General features: G+C 43.6%; 1 protein-coding gene across 1 annotated transcript in view; it reads left to right on the forward strand.

Moving 5' to 3' along the window:
• Positions 1-17,973, forward strand: part of DNAH8 (dynein axonemal heavy chain 8) — a 335,946-nt gene extending 317,973 nt beyond the window's left edge. The window contains exons 88-89 of the mRNA XM_072746190.1: positions 14,608-14,729; positions 17,686-17,973. Coding sequence (XP_072602291.1) covers positions 14,608-14,729; positions 17,686-17,973 — 410 coding nt within the window. The remainder of the gene's footprint in view (positions 1-14,607; positions 14,730-17,685) is intronic.
• Positions 17,974-18,494: the final 521 nt, after the last annotated feature.

Genomic DNA, 18,494 nt, shown 5'->3' on the forward strand with positions numbered 1-18,494 from the left:
GAGTCTCTCTTTCCTCCTTACCAGCCCTCAATTTGAGTGAGTTGTCACCAGGTAATTCCTGGCTTGAGGGACTGAAGAAATAACACTTAATTTAATTAGGATTGTCTAACCATCTTCCATTTGCCAGCCCCTCTGTTAGGTGCTTTCAATAGAGAGAGATTTGAGACCCAATTCATCCCCTAAAGGAGCTCATAATCTGATTGGTAAGACAGGCCCATCAGCAACGTTAACATAATGTGATAAGTGTTCCATCCAGGTGAGAACTAAGTGCCACAGTAGTACAGAGAGATGAATCCTGCCAAGGCAGGGCTCCCAAAGAGCGTTATACAGGAAGCACAGCATAGGATTTTCAGGGACTTGAGAAAAGGGCATTCCAGCCAGAGACCTGAGCAAAGACACAGCATGGGGAAAGAAGGACAGCAGTGTGGCCAGAGCTCAGGAAGAGGGAGCATAGGTGGGGGGCAGTGAGGTTTGAGTTCACAGTCTTCTGGGGGAGGTTAGGCCACATCATAAGGCAATTAGAAGTCCACAGAAATCAGAAGATAATCCCAGGAGAATATAGGGGGTAGACTAAACTATAGAGGGCCAGAGCAATGAGACTCTTACCAAGTCCAAGGGAGAGAGCCTGGGACCTCAACCAGGTGAAAAGGAAGAGACAGATTTGATGGAGCGATTAAATGGGGGAGTCTTTGAGAAAATAGAGAGTGACAATGGTTGAGTTTGAAGGCCTGGTATAAGACAGGGAGCACTGGGAGAGGAACAGGTTGGGAGGAAAGCTTCCTCCCTTCCTTTCCTACTAAAATTGTCAGCTAGTGTTAGTAGGACATCCAGGTAGAGAGGTGTGTTGGCTGACTTGGGAGTCCAGGAGAGGGGTAAAGATCAGTGATTTTTTTAAAAGATGTGAGGTTATTGAGTGCATTTTAGATAATTCAGAAACCAAGAGAGAGGAGTTGGTTGATCCTTGGCTTTTCACAGATGCAGACAAGCTAAGTCTTGTACTTCAATGATTGCTTTTTTTCCCATTAGAAACATGACTTAACATAGCAAAGTATTAATATGAACTAATCTTTCATTGTTACTATTTGTTAAGAAATGTTACAAACCAGAACATTTAAAGAAATACAAATACAGACATACGTTTCAGTTTTCTTTATTTGTTAATAATACTAATCCTTTCTCTTTTCTTCATTTCTGTTTTCAGCTTAAACTTTGATTCTTTCGCTAATGGCTCTCCACGTCTTGGAAAGCCCTGGACTTATTCAAGCACGTTACCTTTATATACAAGCATACAGACATACATCCTTATCTATGACTGCTTTCCATTTGTAGCCTAGAAGAATGGAGGTCAACTTTCTCTGCATGCTAATCACTTCTCTGCTTCCTTTTCCTTCTTTTGACACAAGAGACAAATTACTTTCTGTTCCATACTACCTGACCAAATCTGGAAAACATAAAGGTTACAGCAACTTCATGCATGTTCACAGGCAGTGTGTAAGCAGATAAAGTGCTTTCCAGTTGAAAGCATCTCTGGTCATTATTTGACATCAATAATTGATTTCTCAGCATGACTATATCTCCTGGGTTTTATATCTTTTTAAAAAAAAGATTTTATTTATTCATGAGAGACAGAGAGAGAGAGAGAGAGAGGCAGAGACACAGGCAGAGGGAGAAGCAGGCTCCCTGCAGGGAGCCTGATGTAGGACTCAATCCCAGGTCTCCAGGATCACCGCCTGGGCTGAAGGCGGCGCTAAACTGCTGAGCCACCCAGGCTGCCCAGTGGGTTTTATATCTTTTAACCTAGCCCCCTTTGATGAAGCTTCTTTCTTTGGCACAAGATATTTAAGCAAATGGGTTTTTTTAATTAAAAAAAAATACACGTTTAAGTAAAACACAATGCAGTTTGCAATGAGGCCATAGTTTCATCACAGATATGTATCGTCAAAATCACCTAGGCTATAAAATATATGAAAAAAATCATTTTCATATATGACAATTTGTTTTGTATTCTTATAATGTAATATGGCATCCAATACTGTCTGATATGTGTTTGCCATCATGCCTCTGATGATTGTTCCTCAGGCCTAAGTGACTTCAAGGTCCACACTGCCACAATGACACGTGACAGGACTTGTGTGCACTCCAGTCTGTGCCTAAGATAATGCTATTTATAGCATTGCTCCTTTGCCTCATGGTGGCCTGGTATTTTGTCAGTCTTACTTGAAGAGGCTGAGTCCATCACCATGGAGTGATATTTTCAGCCCCCTTCACAATAATTTCTTGTAGCAGTTGATGAGTTCAACCATGTGGCAATTAGGTTTGATTATTAAAATGGTCAACCTTTCTCTACCCATGACCCTATAATATTTGTTCAATGGCTCAGCTTTTGACAGTGCATGGATTAGCCTCCCAATGGATTACTCAGACCCAAGAAAACCTTTGTGCTCCACTGGATTTTCCCATCAGTCATTGATACACATGTTCACATATTGTTTAAGATTGTCTTCTCAGGGTTCCTGAAGAATTTATTTGGCCTCTGGTTCCCACAGGTGCACCTTTCCATAGCACTATGTACACATGATTGATTCTAGTTTGCGTGTGTGTCTGTGTCATAAGTGTGGACTGTGAATTATGAGCCTGACTTCAAGTGGGTATAGACCACCTTGCAAAACCTCGTAATTTGATAGCTATGCTTTACCATTTGGCATTAGGTATGATTCACAGGTGCTGCTGATGCAGAGGTTGAATGTGCTTTTTTGGGCCTCACACCTCCATAGTAGACTGAACCATGCAGTATCATTATTCTCCAAATGTTTAACTCAGTCTGGAGCTTGATGCCAATTGGATGCCAACTTGCGTTAGTTTTTCTGTTTTCTCCTCAGTGTCTCAACAAGCCATGTCAGTATGTCATAGTAGATATCAATGACAACTTACACACTAGTACAAACCAAGATTTTTCCAAGAATTTTGCTGAAGCAAGGGGATGGTTACTTTTTGTCCTTTTATCTTTTGTTACGGTAAAAAATCATCTACAACCTCTGGCCTATGTATTTGTCTTCAGGGCAACATCATTAACTAGCATTCTCTGAATGTTTGTCTTACAAAAGCCTGACATTTGGGGGGTTAATAGAATTTTAGGATTGGAAGGGACTAGGAGATCTCTTCCAATCCCATAACAATCCTAAGCGTGCGTCATAGCTACTGTTTGCTGAACCAGAGCTGACATCTGAGGGAAGCCAAGTGAATCTCAGGGTTCTAAACCCTGAATGATAGCACTTACCTGCTCTGTCCTCAAACCACGGAATGATAGGAGGACTGTGGACATCTTAGAAATGCCTCCAGATTGAGTAATAACCCATCTTCCTTGCTTTCATGTGGGAGGGGCTTAGATGAACCTGGCTTCAGTCACAACCTCATCCCTTATAATTCTAATTCTAGTTTCTGCACATTGTTATCTTCCTTACCAACTGTCTATTTTGTAATCTGGACAACCTCAACACTGCTCTCTGCAAGGCCATGAAAACTAGTGACCTCCTTGCCAACTTCATTCCCCTTAACCATACTAGGATGCCAGTTCTGGAAACTTTCACATCTTGGCTTTCATTCATTATCTTTTTTGGTTCTCCTCCTGCCTCTCCTAGGACTGCTTCTCAGTCTACTTTGTAGACTCAGGCTCTTCTCAAGCAAGTTCTGCCCTTGATCCTGGTACCCACATGGGTGACATTAGCCATTCTCACAGATGCGACTACTTATCTCTACTTAGGACTGACTCATCCAAAGTCCTGGTTTAAGATTCTGACTCTTCACTTCTACCTGCCAATGTAGAATATTCCATCCTCCTGTGAACCTCACCAGTTCTATCATTTGGTCATCTTCCTTCTAAACCATCCTTATCAAGATTCTGCTATATTTGCTGTGTATCACCATCCTCCAGATCACCCAACTCTTGTGAATGGTCCTCTCACATCCAAATAGCTTGGAAGAGGGAAACCCAGAAATCCTAGTGTGGTGTTAGACAAGAGGGGAAAGTAGGAAGTGGTGACAGATGCTGACAGAGGTCAAGTAAGATAGGTCTAAAAGTTGTCAGATGGCTTTATCAACAAGGACACTGTTGGCAATGGAAGTGTCAGTGGAGTGGAGGTGGAAGGAAGGAGTCAGACTTCAATGTGAGTGAGTGAGACAATAGGAAATGGGGAAACAAAGTATAGACAAGAAGGATAATTGTCTCAAGAAATTTGGCCTTGAAGAGAAGAAGCAAGTTGGAGGAGTAGTTGTAAGAAGAAATTATTTCCTTTTTTCTTCTTCTAATGATAGGAGAGGCTTTGATCTATTCACATACAGATGGGAAGAAGCCAGGAGAGAGAGAAAGAGATAGAGATAGAGATAGAGATAGAGATAGAGATAGAGATAGAGATAGATAGAGATAGATAGAGATAGATAGAGATAGATAGAGATGGCAAAGATAACAGAGAGGGATAAGAGAAGCAAAGAGGGGATGGCTCCCAAGTGGAGGGATGCACTCCAAGCATATGGGTGTGGAGGGACACCATACCCATTATTCTAAGAGTAATAAGGGATGAATGAATGTAGATGCAATTGAGTTTGTCAGTTTGTTGGTAAGAAGTTAAGGGGTTTCCCACTTGACACCTTCTATTTTCTCCTTGAAAAAGGAGGCAAAGAGATCTCGGGAGCAAGAAGGTGTCAGAGGAGATTTTAGGAGAATGGCAGATGTTTAAGAAAGTGGGCTACTGAGAGGAACAAGGAAAGATTACTGGGTGGCTTTGAGAATCCCATCAAGTCTAGTGGCAACTGTGTAATGGCCTGACTATTCAGCAACCTGAAACGGGTGTAAGAAGGGGGACATTTGGATTCATCTAGGATTGGAGTTTTTCTGGGCAAGTGATAAAAAGAATGGATCTAGACTACATAGGAAAGAACTGAAGGAAAGGTGGAGTTCAGGTCTTCAGAAATGGTGAGGTCAGGGAACGAAGAGGTCAAGATCCTGAATGGAGGCCAAAGAGGCCCAGGTGATGGAGGATGCTCAGGGAATAGGGGCAGGTCATATTTGGTAGAGAGGAGCATGTGGCCAAAGGGTGTGCTTGTCAGAGCTGCAGAGATTCTCATAAAGGATGGAGAAAGTACTGTGTCTTTAGGGTTAAGGAAGGCTCCAGTAAGAGGAAGATGATGAAGGGAATGTCCCTGTGAAGAGGTGGAAAAATGGGAGAGTTGATTAACCATAGACCCACTCCAGAGGGAACAATGGAAAGGTTTGGTGGGGCAAGGAAAAGAAAGCATAAAGTAGAACATAGAGAAGATAGAGTAGTTCAGGTCATTAATATTTTGGCACATGGGACATGGTGGATTAAGCAGACACCAGAATTAGCCCCAGTTTTCCCACATGTACTTAGGTTCTGTTGGAGCCAACTGTATCCTGGATTAACAGCATCACAGAGAAAATATATATGTCTCAGGGGGCCTGAGGAAGGAGTCCACTCATACTTCTAACAGCCTTCCTAATATTTTGCTTGTACTGTGTGGCATTTCTGCTCCTACTTGTCAAATTTGTTCTTAAAACAAATGTGGGTCAGTGACCTGTCAATAGCCTGCTGTGCAGATATTTTTACAGAACAGTGGTTCTCAGTCCTACCTCTACAATTGAATCACCTGGGAAACTTTTAATATATAGTAATGCCTGGGGCTCCAGACCAATTTTATCAGAACCTCTGGTGATGAAGCCTCTAGAGTCTGTACAATTAGTTTTCTTAAAAGCTCCCTTGGTCATTCTAATGTGTGAAGAAACTAGGCTTTAGACTTGCTACCCAGTATGTGGCCCACTAGCCAACAGCATCAGTGTCACCTGGGAGCTTGATAGAAATGGAGAATCTCAGGCCCCCACCCTTGACCTACCTACTGAATCATAACTTGCATTTTAATAAGAGCTCCTTCCCTTCTGAAACCTATGAACATGAAAGTTTGAGAAGCCCTGCCTTGAAACAATGCTAATGCTGGGGTCCCACCTCTAGATTCTGATTCTATTGATCTAGGTTGTGGCCTGGGAATCAGGAGTTTTAAAGGCTTCCCAGATATTTCTAATTTTTAGCCAAGTTTAAGATCCCCACTTTACATCATCTGGCAAAGCATCAGGAAAGGTGCCTGGTACGTTTTTATTCGATTGGGTGGATCAACCCCATCTTTGTTTAATGATTTCTGACCTTTATTTAACTTACTAATGAACTCCATTTGCTTCTCATTTGGGGGAAAAACTGCCTGTCATACACTTGTGGCAGGAACATCATTTCTCCTCATCTTTGGAGATGCTACTGGGAAGCTTGGTAACTAATAAGACAGGAAATACTGCCCAACCAAAGGCCCATTACATAAGGACTGGTTCATTTATTAAGGAAAAAAAAAATTGCTGATAGGACCATCATTACAGAATACCAACCTCCTCTGATCAAATTGAGACAAGCAACCTTCCTTATTAGTTATATATATATTTTTTTGGCTTTTCTTAGGCCTTGTTTGAAATGATATTTAAAGAACTCTACAGCTTTCTTTAAGCCGACTGACTGCACAAGTCAAACAACAGTAATTAGTTTGCTGAAATGTTGGGTTACTACTATTATAGGAATTAAGACATAACAAGTGTTATTTTAGATGTGATTTTTCAAGCATAACCCCAGCTTAATAGTGAAATTTTAAAGAACAAACGTGACAAGTGTTTTAAGATTTCATTGTGTTGTATGAGTTTGAAGGGGAAAAATTAAAAAAAAAAAAAAACATCTCTTTTAGACCACATGCAACTCAGATGTTTGAATAGTCAAATCACCCATTTCCATGTGGGTGGTTAAATCTCATGAAGAACAGAAGGTTATTATTAGTGAAGACTTTCCTCCAACTTTTTGTTTCTCACTTCAGAGTCAAGCATATGAATGCATGAATCACTTTTCCACCACTGATGATTGAAATTTGGTTTAAGAATTATTAAAACTAAATTGGTGCCAAGACAAAAGTACTGCTTTACAAGTTTTTATAAAGAAAAATGCATCAATAGTCTTTTAAAATTATACAGGCTTCAGAAAACACAGATTTTGATTCCATTAGCCTTGATATTAGTCTACAAGAAAGATGGTCATTCATTTTTTTAAAATTCAATAATGAGCAATTCAGTGGATTTACTGCAGTTTGAATTCCACAAGATCATGTCTTTTTCTTCAGGAAGCCAAAACAAAACTATCAAGACTTGAAAAACTGTGTATCTTCTCCACATTCTCTGGGTGGGAATGGGGCATGGGAACAGTTCCCTACCCTCCGGTCTCAAGGCCTCAAATACATTTATTTCACATTTCCCTTTCTTAGCAGCTCAAGATAATCTGTGTTCTAGATTCCACCTACCAATATACTAAGACTGCTACCTAAACATCAGGAGGCGTACTGTTGAAATAAACTAGACAACATCATGCACATCCCCCAGTAGGGAGAAGATAGGAGATACTCTTTCCCTAACGGCACTAGAGGTTTTCAGAGCTTTCTGACAATGGCTGACGTCTTCAAAGCAGGTGTGTGTTACATGAGAGAGAATCCCACTCATCCATCATCGGGCACCTAGTCATTGTCCTGAATGCCATATGGAGAGAGGTTAAATATGCAACTTAGACAGAATTTAAAGTGTTAGAGAAAAATTCAATTATTCAATTTGTACAGATGGGTGGTTAAGAACAAGATTCATGTCTTGTGCATTATGGCCTTGCAGATTCATAGATCAGGGATGACTTTTAAAATATCACAAAATAGGGTCGATTGGATTCCAACTACTCTGGTTACACAGTGTCTAATATGCTACATGGAGGCACATTTAGTGTTGAGTGATGAAAATGACATTCGTGGAGGGACTTCCAAGAAAGAACTGGATATTATCATTGTGGTCATTGTTGGTTGACAACTTCCTGGGTGTAACCTGAAACCAGCCCCCGTATGTGGTAGACGGAGAGAGACTGAAGGAAGAGGCAGGCCACTCTGGATTGGTAGGTGGTAGGTTTTATAAGTAAAGGCACTTACATAAGAGGCTTATCTTGGGTGGCCATAAGCCGAATAGATCTCTGTACCCACCTGTCGAGTGTTAAAAGTTTACATAGAGGACTTAACTGTTCAGTCATGTATACCAACCAGATGGCCTCAACAATGCATCACTATCTCAAGGCTACATCCCTCAGGCAGCTTCTGGGAGCAGGAAAGGCAAGTGGACCACACATTGTAAGGACAAGAGAGGGGATGACGAGCCTCCAGTTGCCCAGGTAAAGCTCACAGGTCAGGCAGTGGCCATGTCCTCTTGATGACCTCCCCCAACACTCTGTGATCAGCTGCTAATAATCTCATGGGCTTCCCTCTTCTGCAGTGGGACCTGAGCCATCAGCAAGGGGTTTCACTAGCAGAGAGGTGGCTCTTTTGGCAGCCACCTGGCTGCACGGCAGGCAGATACCACAGCAACAGTATGGACACATGCAAGAGAAAACACAGATCAAAACAGTGATCCCAAAATTAGGCACAACTTTCTCCACCAAGAGCTCCATGGTTCCAACTACTGATTTATTAAGTCCTGTGGACTGGGAGTTGGATTACTTAGACCATCCGCTGGTGTCCTCATGTGATCTAATAAAGATGATACGTTGGCAGACACATCAGGAATGAACACATAACATTCTATTTGGATAATGGCAGAGGTGCCTCCTTACGAGGCAATAACAATGTCCAAGGCCATCCTATTTTGGAAGACAGTTTTTCTCATTAGAGATGTTTCAGTGTTTGTTAAGGACAGGCTCTGTTGGCTATCATTCAAGACTTGCTGAATGAATTTAGCAAGGGCTTCTGTGTGTGCTATAACGTCCTCCAGGCCAATGGAGAGGCAAAGACTGCACCCAAATGATCATACCAGTGGGAAACAGCACACCCACCTGGCCTTGAGGAGAGGGAAATTGGCAGTTTTAAGAACGTGAGCTGGTTGTGCATACATACCGTCCACGTTTGGCTGAGGGAGGTAGCCCTGTCAGGCATGAGATGGACTGGGAGTGGGTTAAGCCTGACCAGGACTCCCACCTTTTCCCCCCCTTCAGTGGTGCAATACCATTTCAGGCATAGTGCATTTCAACAGATCTGACTTGCAGCAGGACAGTGGGATCCCAGTGAAGATTGAGTAGTTCCCCCTCACACAGGGGTGCTAACTAACACCCATACCAGCAGGACATCCCATTGCAATTTCCATTAGGTAACTCCTGTCCCAGGTGTGGTGCAGCTTGGTGTTGTCAGCAGCATAGCACGTTGATCCACAGTGAGAGCTGGGGCAATGGCTGTTCCCTGCAACTGCCATGCCTTTATGGGATTGGAGACCTTGGCAGGGGTCCCCAGTCTGGCATATGGGGAACAGGCCCTACTGATGGATCATCCAAATGTATGAAAGCCTGAGAATTCTGTAGCTCACTGGGCCAAGGTGGTTTTACCTATTACTAACTTAATCAGATGCTTTAATATTCCAGTTTTCCTTTCTACCTTCCCCACACACACACCCTGGCTGCTCACGGGTTATAGGGGAAATGGAGCTGCCATGCAATGTCATGTGCCTTTGCCTAGTCTTGCACATTGTGATCTTTGGAATGTACCCCTGATCACTGTCTTAGTCAATGAGGGTATCCATACATGCTACTCAGTCAGACAGCTTCTCTAGTCCCCTAATGGTGGTAGTCTGCTTTGCATAGTGCCAGAGGAAAGCTTGGGTTAGACCAGATGTAGCATCTACACAAACAAAGGCATATTTTTTACATCCCTCATTCAGAGGGAAGAGCCAATATAATCAATTTTCCAATCACAGCTTCTGGGACAACATGCCGCTTACCCCCCAAATGACTCCTAAAACCTTATAGCAGCACCTGGGCCTTTAATTTTCTGTGGGTTCACGACTCATCTTCTCTCCCAGATGTTCCAGCAAAGCCTGCAGCATGTCCTGCCATAGAGGCAAGTCTTCACATGTTAACATTCTATTGTCAGTGTAATGGGCCCATTTTACTGATGTGGGGAAGGAGAACCAGGGACAGGTCGTGGATTACCATGCCATGACATATGGTGGGGCTGTGAGGGTGACCTCAAGGAAGTGCTTCAAAAGTCCATGGGAGGCAAATTTGATCCTGTGACCCAGAAGTCAGGGGTATACTGAAAAAAGCATTTGCTAAGTCCAGCGTGACATAGTAAACTCCTAAGACCATGACCAAGGTATCTAAGATGGTGGCAGTGTTGGGCACAGTCACGTATTGAATAGGGGGACACAATCGTATGCAATTTTGGAGAGGTCCACCATCATCCGCCACACGCCCTCTAGCTTTTTTATCAGACATACTGTTGATGGCAATATGGGCAGGGCATGCAATATCCACTCAGGGCAGTTCTTAGACAGTTTCTCTTATCTCCTTATGCATCCCCAGCAATGTATACTGTTTGACAGCTACCACTCTTCCAGGGCTGGCAGACTTACTGGTTCCCAGTTGGCATTTTCCATCAGCACTGCTTTGATTACTGTAACCTGGAAGCAGAATTCACCAATAGGGGTTTGCAGAGTTTGACCTTGTAGGATATCAGTGTCTAATATGTTTTCTGGTATTGGAGAGAAAAACAGCCTCACATTTTAGGGGGCAGAATGCTCGACTTGCTGAGTCAAAAGGACCTTCCTGACCATAACTGTTTGCCTTTCATAATCATTGATGACACTGAGGGGGCCAGGAAACTTCAAGGGTTACCATGTGTTAGAGTACATTCAGCTCCAGTACCCACCAGAACTGCCAATTTTATTTCTGGAGGACTGGTGAGTAGTGAACTCAACATGAGTCCTCCCATCACCTCCAGTGGTGTCAACGGACGCACTCTTGGACTGCATCCAACAGTACCCTGGGCATAAGGAGGCACCCACACTGAGTAAGACCGTATTCCTGAGGCCTCTGTTGGAGTGGGCAGGGCATCAGACATGGTAGGTGAAGATGGGGCAGGTCAAAATTATTGGTCAAATTTCAAGGCTTTTCCATAGTTTCCACAGGCTGTTGGTCTGTCTGCTCAGGTGGGGTCCTTGTAGCAATGAAGCCAAACACGTTTGCTTCTGGGCTATTATTACTGGACCATTTATAGATGATTGGGATAGCCTTTTGACTTTCTGAGTTCCTTCTCTGTCTCAGGTCTATCCCACAGCCCCTGCCGGTTCCTAGGATCTGTCAATTTCCCCCAGATCAGCAATGAATTGCCCAACACCATAAATATCTTGCCCCACAACTAGACTTAGCATGGATATCAGCATCCTGTACCAGATGTGGGTAGAGGACAGGCTAGAGTATCTGTACCAGGACAGCCTGATACAGCCTATACCAAGACAGGCTTGAGTATCTGGACTTTCATTACTGCAGTGAATGTGGCCCTGATCATGCCCTTCAAAGACAGGAGTGTAGATGGCCTACGTCATTCCCAACTCCCTAAAAATTTTTTGTACCTCCTCTGTAGATTTCCAGGGCTCCATCTTCCCAGAGAAATCGCCTTCATTGGGCCAAGCCTCCATGCAGGTTAGAACAGTCCAATCTAGATGGGAATGTGTGCCTTGAACCAGCCTTCCCCACCGAGCACCATGCTGGCACTGCTGGAGGAATGGGTGTGTGGTGATGCCACTCGTATTTTCTGCCACCTGCCCAGTCAGAAGAATGTCATGATGTCTTGTATCCCATAGCTGCACTAACCATGCTTGGATACTTTTTTGGCCTTTTGCTAGAACTTGGCAGCTGTATTAATATTAATAAGCTCAATTGGAGTATACGCTCTCATCATGAATGTTTTCTGAACTGGGGGCTGCCCCGCTGGCTGGGGTTGCCATTGCTGTGCTTTTGCATTCCTTTGTACTAGGGGTCAGATGGCAGGGTGTTTTGTCCATTTCGTAGTCAATGACCTACAACACCCCCCCCCCTCACTTTGCTGAGCATTCTCTTTGCCACAGTGCAGTGTGCACAGTTTCTCAAAGAAGCAGTTTAAAGCAGCCAGCATTTTCCTGGTGCCCCTGCACTCCTATGGTGGTCCACAAGCATCTGACATACAGGCCACCCCTCCCCACAGAGAGGTTCATGGTCAACTCAGGATGTTTCCCTCAGATGCCTCTTTCCCAAGGCTGATTTCTTTGGTCTGCTGGCTAGCTCACCAATTATTGGTCTGTAACCTTCTTGGAAGCTTCCCTAATGAAATCTGAAACTGACCCCCTTCTGTAGAGGGCAGAGGGACACCCAAAAAGAGGCAGGCCACTCCAGGTTGGTAGGTGGTAGGTTTAACAAGCAAGGGAATTTACACAAAAGGTTTGTCTCAGTGGCTGCAAGAGGAGTAGATCTTCCTCACACCCACCCACCAAATGTAAAGGTTTATATAGAGGCCCTCACAGGGTTCAGTCATGTACACCATCCAGATGGTCTCAAAAATCATGTCACTATCTCCAGGCTATGTTCTTGAGCAACTTCTGGGAGTGGGGGAAGCAGAGGGCTCCAGGTTCCAAGGACAGGAGAGGGAGTGAAGAGTGTCTGATTGCCTGGGTGCAGCTCACAGGTGAACTGGTGGTCACATCTTCTTGATGACCTCTCTCCCCTTGCAGTCCAACACCACTGACAGGCAAAAACATAAAATGTTTGTTTTACTACTAGAGTATGAATCCCCAGTATTTGACATTGAAGTCAACATAATCACATGCTGATCAGATCACTTCAAGTGACTCCACAGATAGGCGTTGACCAGTAGTTGCTTCCAGGCAAACTTGTACTATTTCTTGGCCCCTGTAGTTAGCTTTTGGTATCATAAAATCTTCCTTTACTATCAGGCACTCTCAGTTTTGTGAAACTATAGCTTTATAAGAATCACCTATAAATGCCCTACAATCAGCTACTCGAAAAGCCCTACAATCAGCTACTCTGGTGGATTGACCTTTTGGATTAATGCAAAGGCTCTTCTTTAGCACCCAAATCCTGTTTTAGAGAGCACTTTAAGTACACTTTATATGATGCAAATATAACCAAATCATTTGCCTACTCTAAATATTCAGTGGCTTCCCACTAGCCACCAAATCAAGTCCAAACCCTGACCCTAAAAATTCCTGCCTCTACTTTTGTTCCAACCTTATCTGCTAACATTGCCTCACCTTTTGCCTCCGTGTTTTTGCACATGCTGTTCCTCTAACTAGAATTGTCCCACCTGGCAAACTCCTGTGTATCTTGCAAGAGTCACCTTCAACTTTATCACCTTGATTCAGCCTTCCTTGTGCTGTCTTCCTGAGTGGTTTATTTTGTCCACACCTCTGCTCATAACAACATTGTGTTATATATCCTGCCTTACTCCATATTTCTTCTAGACTGAGCTCCTCAAGTAGGATCCATGAATGGCCTTTTCATCTTTGTGGTCATCCCATCTAGAGCAGTGCCTGGTAAACAGTGGCCACTCCTGAGAGTTTTAACAAAGAATTAATTAATTAATTAATTAATTAATGTGTGCCTCCCCAGCTATCTAATTTAATAACCAGGAAGGGACTTGGGAACCAGAAGAACTTGATTCTGGCTCATTAAGCCAGACTAGAGGACTGTTCTTTCTTTCCAGTTTTAAGGGATAGTAACTCAGTACACTGCTTTATTATGCAACTTTTTCTTTTCCCTCTATTCTCAGTCAAACTTAATGAAATATTCTCACTTACATGCTGCTTTGTGCATAATAGTTCTCAGATCTCACTGGGAGTAGCGGGGGCATACATACTCCAAAAAATTGACTCATGATTATGAGTAAAGAGCCTCATGATTTTCACTATTAGCATGGGAGCCAAATATAATATAGAGGTCACAGATAAATCTTCCTAAGGTTTTTAAGCCCATTTGAAGTTTAGGGTAGAGTTTTTAACATAACTACTACTCTCCAAGACTTCTCTTATTGAATTGAACAGCATGGTTTGCAAATATTAAATGTAAAGAAAGACCACAATATGTGAAACCATGTATTGCCTTAAAATAACTGTATTATGCACATTAAAACACATAGCTTTCCTTTCCGCTATGATTGCTTTGTTTGATCAAATTAAAAGTTGGGTTTTCCATTTTGGCATTATGCCTTGTTTCCTTAGCCGAAATGAAATTGTTGCATGATAGCAAATAGAAGCTTGATAATGGTTTGATTCAAGTTTTCATTGGAATGCTGATCTCAGGATATTTACCATTCCAGTCTTGTTCCTAAATAGTGTGTTTTCAAATAGAGACTATGATCTAGACGTGGATTACAATTTTTAGACACTTGCATAGTTGAAACCCAGGAGAGAATTTCAAACCAAGGTTTTGTCTGAGGCAGAAAGGGTGCTACTTTCCTGCTGTCAGCCAGCAAGGAGTACTTAGTTCACTGAAGGTCCCTATAGAAACAAAACACAGAAAGAAATGTGCCCTTGAGGATCAATCTCAACTCCTCCTGAGTGGGCAGAAATTGGGAGATTGGTAAACAACTAACACTTGGCCCTGCCCCCTTATTGTTTCTCAAGTAGACTGCAACAAGCCATCAGAATCATCTTTTTTATTTTTTTTTAAGGCTTCCTCACAGCAATGAGGCAAGAAGTGACCCGCGCCCACAAAGGCTGGGCCCTAGACTCTGTGACCATCCACAACGAAGTTCTACGGCAGACCAAGGAGGAGATCGCATCACCCCCTGCGGTAGGCACTACTGGGCTATAAGCAGGGACAGTTCTGAAACCAGGGTTGAAAGTTCAAACTCTACTTAAAACTGACCTATGAGTGCCTCGGTTAAGTCCATTGGCTTTGTAGCTGGGGTTTCCTAGGTCCTAACCAGGAGACTTCAATGCCAAAGCCTCCTCCATTTTGTCAGAGTGCAAATTAATGGCAAGCACTGGAACTCCCCAGAGCATTTCTTTATAATTTCAAGTTGCACTTGTGTAACTCATGAGCAGGAGCTGGAGACTGCTCACAGACTGGACAGGTATCGGGGGCAGTAGAGACCAACAGTACCGGCAGTCCTGAGCTCTGGGGCCAGTCCCAGCTGCGCCCCCCCCCCCCCACTAGCTTGTGGCACCCTGGATGGAGGGATACCCAGAGCGGGGAAGAGCAGGGCTCAACACAGAAATGTATTTCCTCAGAGGTCAGGCCAGAAGTCTGAAATCAAGGTAAGCAGATGCCCCTGGGAGCCACTGCCTGGGAACTTACCTGCTCTGTCAACTTGGGAAAGTTCTTTAACTTCCTCAACTACCTCATCTGTGAAATAAGGGTGATAATTTCACCTCATCAAAGATGATAGTGAGAATTAACTGGAATCATTTAGGATCCCACCGAGGTCCTCAAGATATCTTAGTCTCATTTTCCCCTTCTCTGATTTTCATTCCTTCAATTTTCAAGGAAGAGGACGGGGCCAGATGAATTCCAAGTTCTGGCCCTTTCTGCCACTTAACAGCAAGAGTTGCCTTTCTTCCAGTGTCCAGTAGTGCAGTCTTCATTTCTGTCTGCCACCCCCACCAGAAGCACACTTAACCTCCATACTTCCACCAGAAGTCTCCATTCAAGGCTACCCTAGGCTATTTCAATCACCCCCCTCAAAATTCTTCCAGCGCATTCCCATCATGCAATTCAAAAGTCACTTCTACATTTGTAGCTATTTGTTAGAGTAGCACCCCATTTCCTCGCGCCAAGATAGGTACTCATTTCCTAAGGCTGTTGAGACAAACCACAGAAATGTAATTCCTCAGAGGTCAGGCCAGAAGTCTGAAATCAAGGTATTGGCAGAGTTGGGTTTTTTCTGATGGCTCAGGGTGGGGGGAATCTGTTCCAGGTCTCTCTCTCTAGCTTCTGATGGTTACAGGCAGTCCTTGGTGTTCCTTGGCTTATAGCTGTGTCAATCCAGGCTTTGCTTCCATTGTCACATGACCTTCTTCTCTATATGTATCTCTGTGTGTCCCCTCCTCTTCTTACAAGAACACCAGTCATTATTTTGTTTTTAAGATTTTATTTACTTATTCATGAGATACACACAGAGAGAGGCAGAGACATAGGCAGTGGGAAAAGCAAGCTCCCTACCAGGAGCCTGATGTGGGACTCGATCCCAGGACACCGGGATCACCACCTGAGCCAAAAGCAGATGCTCAACCACTGAGCTACCCAGGTGCCCCATATTGGGTTTAAAAGGCACTTTAATCCAATGTGACCTTAGCTGATTACATCTGCAAAAGCCATATTTCCACATGGTCACATTCAGAGGTTCTAAGTGGACATGAATAGGGGTGGGGGAGCACTATTCAGTCCACTACACCTCTAACTGTGACTTTGTAAAGTTCTGAAATGAAAAGGAACCTAAAAGGTTACAGTTTCCTGTTGGATGATACCTAAATGATCGTGTCATTCATGTAGTAATTGTCACCCACTGGCAATAATGGTAATCATATGTCCTGATTTTCTGGGATTGCCCGTGGTTTTACTGTCAAACCCTGTACTGCAGGTTTTGGTTCAAAAAATACGGACCTCATACCCTTAGCTCACATGAGGGGATTCCAGGAAACACTTTGCAATTAATCTCACTCTCTTTTATTATAATCTACATTTGCTTCCCCTCCCCTACTCCTCATTGGAAAGGAAAAATGGTCACCATCTTCTACATAGATATATCTTATGGGCTTACATGATTATCAGAGTCTCCCTGTGATTCCCTTTAGTCTTGCTTTTCTAACTGAATATGTTCTATGGCTCCCCATGGCCTACAAGGTAAAGTTCAAACTCTTCAGTTTGGCATCTCGACTCTTCCACAGTCAAGCCCTAATTTATTTTATAACCACTGCTAAATAAAATGCTTGGGCTTTCCTACCCATCCTACCTATCTTTGTACTATTGTTCCTGCCTGGCTGCCTACCTTCTGTCCTCTGTCTTCCCCCAAAGCAGCCCACCCTGCAAAGCCATCTCCTCCACAAAGACCCCCAAGCACTCCCGCCCAGGGTGGCCTTTCACTTAGTCTCAGTGCGGGTCACCAGGCAGCCCCTCTAACAAATGTGTGCTGGTATTCAATTTGTGTTTTCCCCCCAATTTAATGATGAATACCTCAAGGGCAGGGTCCCTTTGTGTAAAAGAGGGACAGGGGATGACAGCCACCTACTGCTGAACCCCCCACACTTGGTCCCTATCAATAGATGCCAGCTCTAGCTCTACCACACCTGTCCTCTGGGGGTGCTCTGACTCTCCTCCTCACCGTCCGCTGAGATGATTAGAGCTGCAGGTTGGCTTGGCTGGCACAGGCTGAGATCCCGTGTGTCTCCCAGCTCCAAGTCCCATTCTTTGTTATGCCCCTACACCGACTCTGAGACTTACCTCCTTGTAGAAGTGACTTGGTTCTGCTGGCTAAGTCTGTTGTCCCCAGCAGGCTACCCCTACGCTCAAACAAGACATAACGGGAACATTTCTACAGCCCTCATGGCTTCAAGATAGGCCACAGGGGATAATTGGGCTCAGTATTTCACTCGTGCAATGTGCCCAGGGGTGTTTTGTTCTTTTGGTGGCATTTTAAGACTGGTGTGTGTCTTCTTTCTAAACCAAAGACCTTTATTACAGTAATGGATGTCCATCTCACAACACCCAGTTTTTCAAAGATTCTATCACCTTATGCTTGACTCTCCAGGAAGGTGTGTATATTTATGGGCTCTATATGGATGGAGCAGGCTGGGACAGACGGAATGGGAAACTCACAGAACCTACCCCCAAGGTGCTTTTCACGCAGCTGCCTGTCCTGCACATCTTCGCCATTAATTCCACCGCGCCCAAGGACCCCAAGCTCTATGTGTGTCCTATTTACAAGAAACCGAGGCGTACTGACTTGACCTTCATCACTGTGGTGTATTTGCGAACAGTTTTGTCCCCAGATCACTGGATCCTGAGAGGAGTAGCTCTTTTGTGCGACATCAAGTAAATTTATTTCTGCTTGCTGAGGGGCACTAAAGCCATGTAGCCAGCCAGTGCTATTGAGAGACTTGGTGATGTGTGTCTTATCTCCCGGGCAATTGCTTGACGATTCCTTTAAAATTAAAAAGTTGATATTCTACAATCACTTGTGTATCTGTTTTCCCTCATATCAATATTTTAAAAAACAATTTTAAAGTAATGCATTTTATTCCAGGAAATCACATTCCATTCTAATTATTGGCTTAGATAAAGTCCTATCTTCACGTTAGAACATTGGAAGATTTTTGAATTTTTTAGAAATCTAAAACAAAGATTAATTTGTTGCATTCTAAAAAGGGTCTAATAGATGCAAGCCTTTCTCTCAAATGAAAACCACATTTCCCTGAACTAAAATCTACCCGTGTACGTGTCTGTGCTCATGTGCTGTCCTTTACTTGTTTGGGTTTGGCCTTGTCTCCATGCTTGTGAAATGAAAGCTGGAGGGGTTCAGTCAGTACTACCCCTTAGGAGTTACAGCTGTGTGGTGTG

Source organism: Vulpes vulpes, chromosome 1 (assembly GCF_048418805.1).
Source record: "Vulpes vulpes isolate BD-2025 chromosome 1, VulVul3, whole genome shotgun sequence".
Classification (NCBI taxonomy): Eukaryota; Metazoa; Chordata; class Mammalia; order Carnivora; family Canidae; genus Vulpes; species Vulpes vulpes.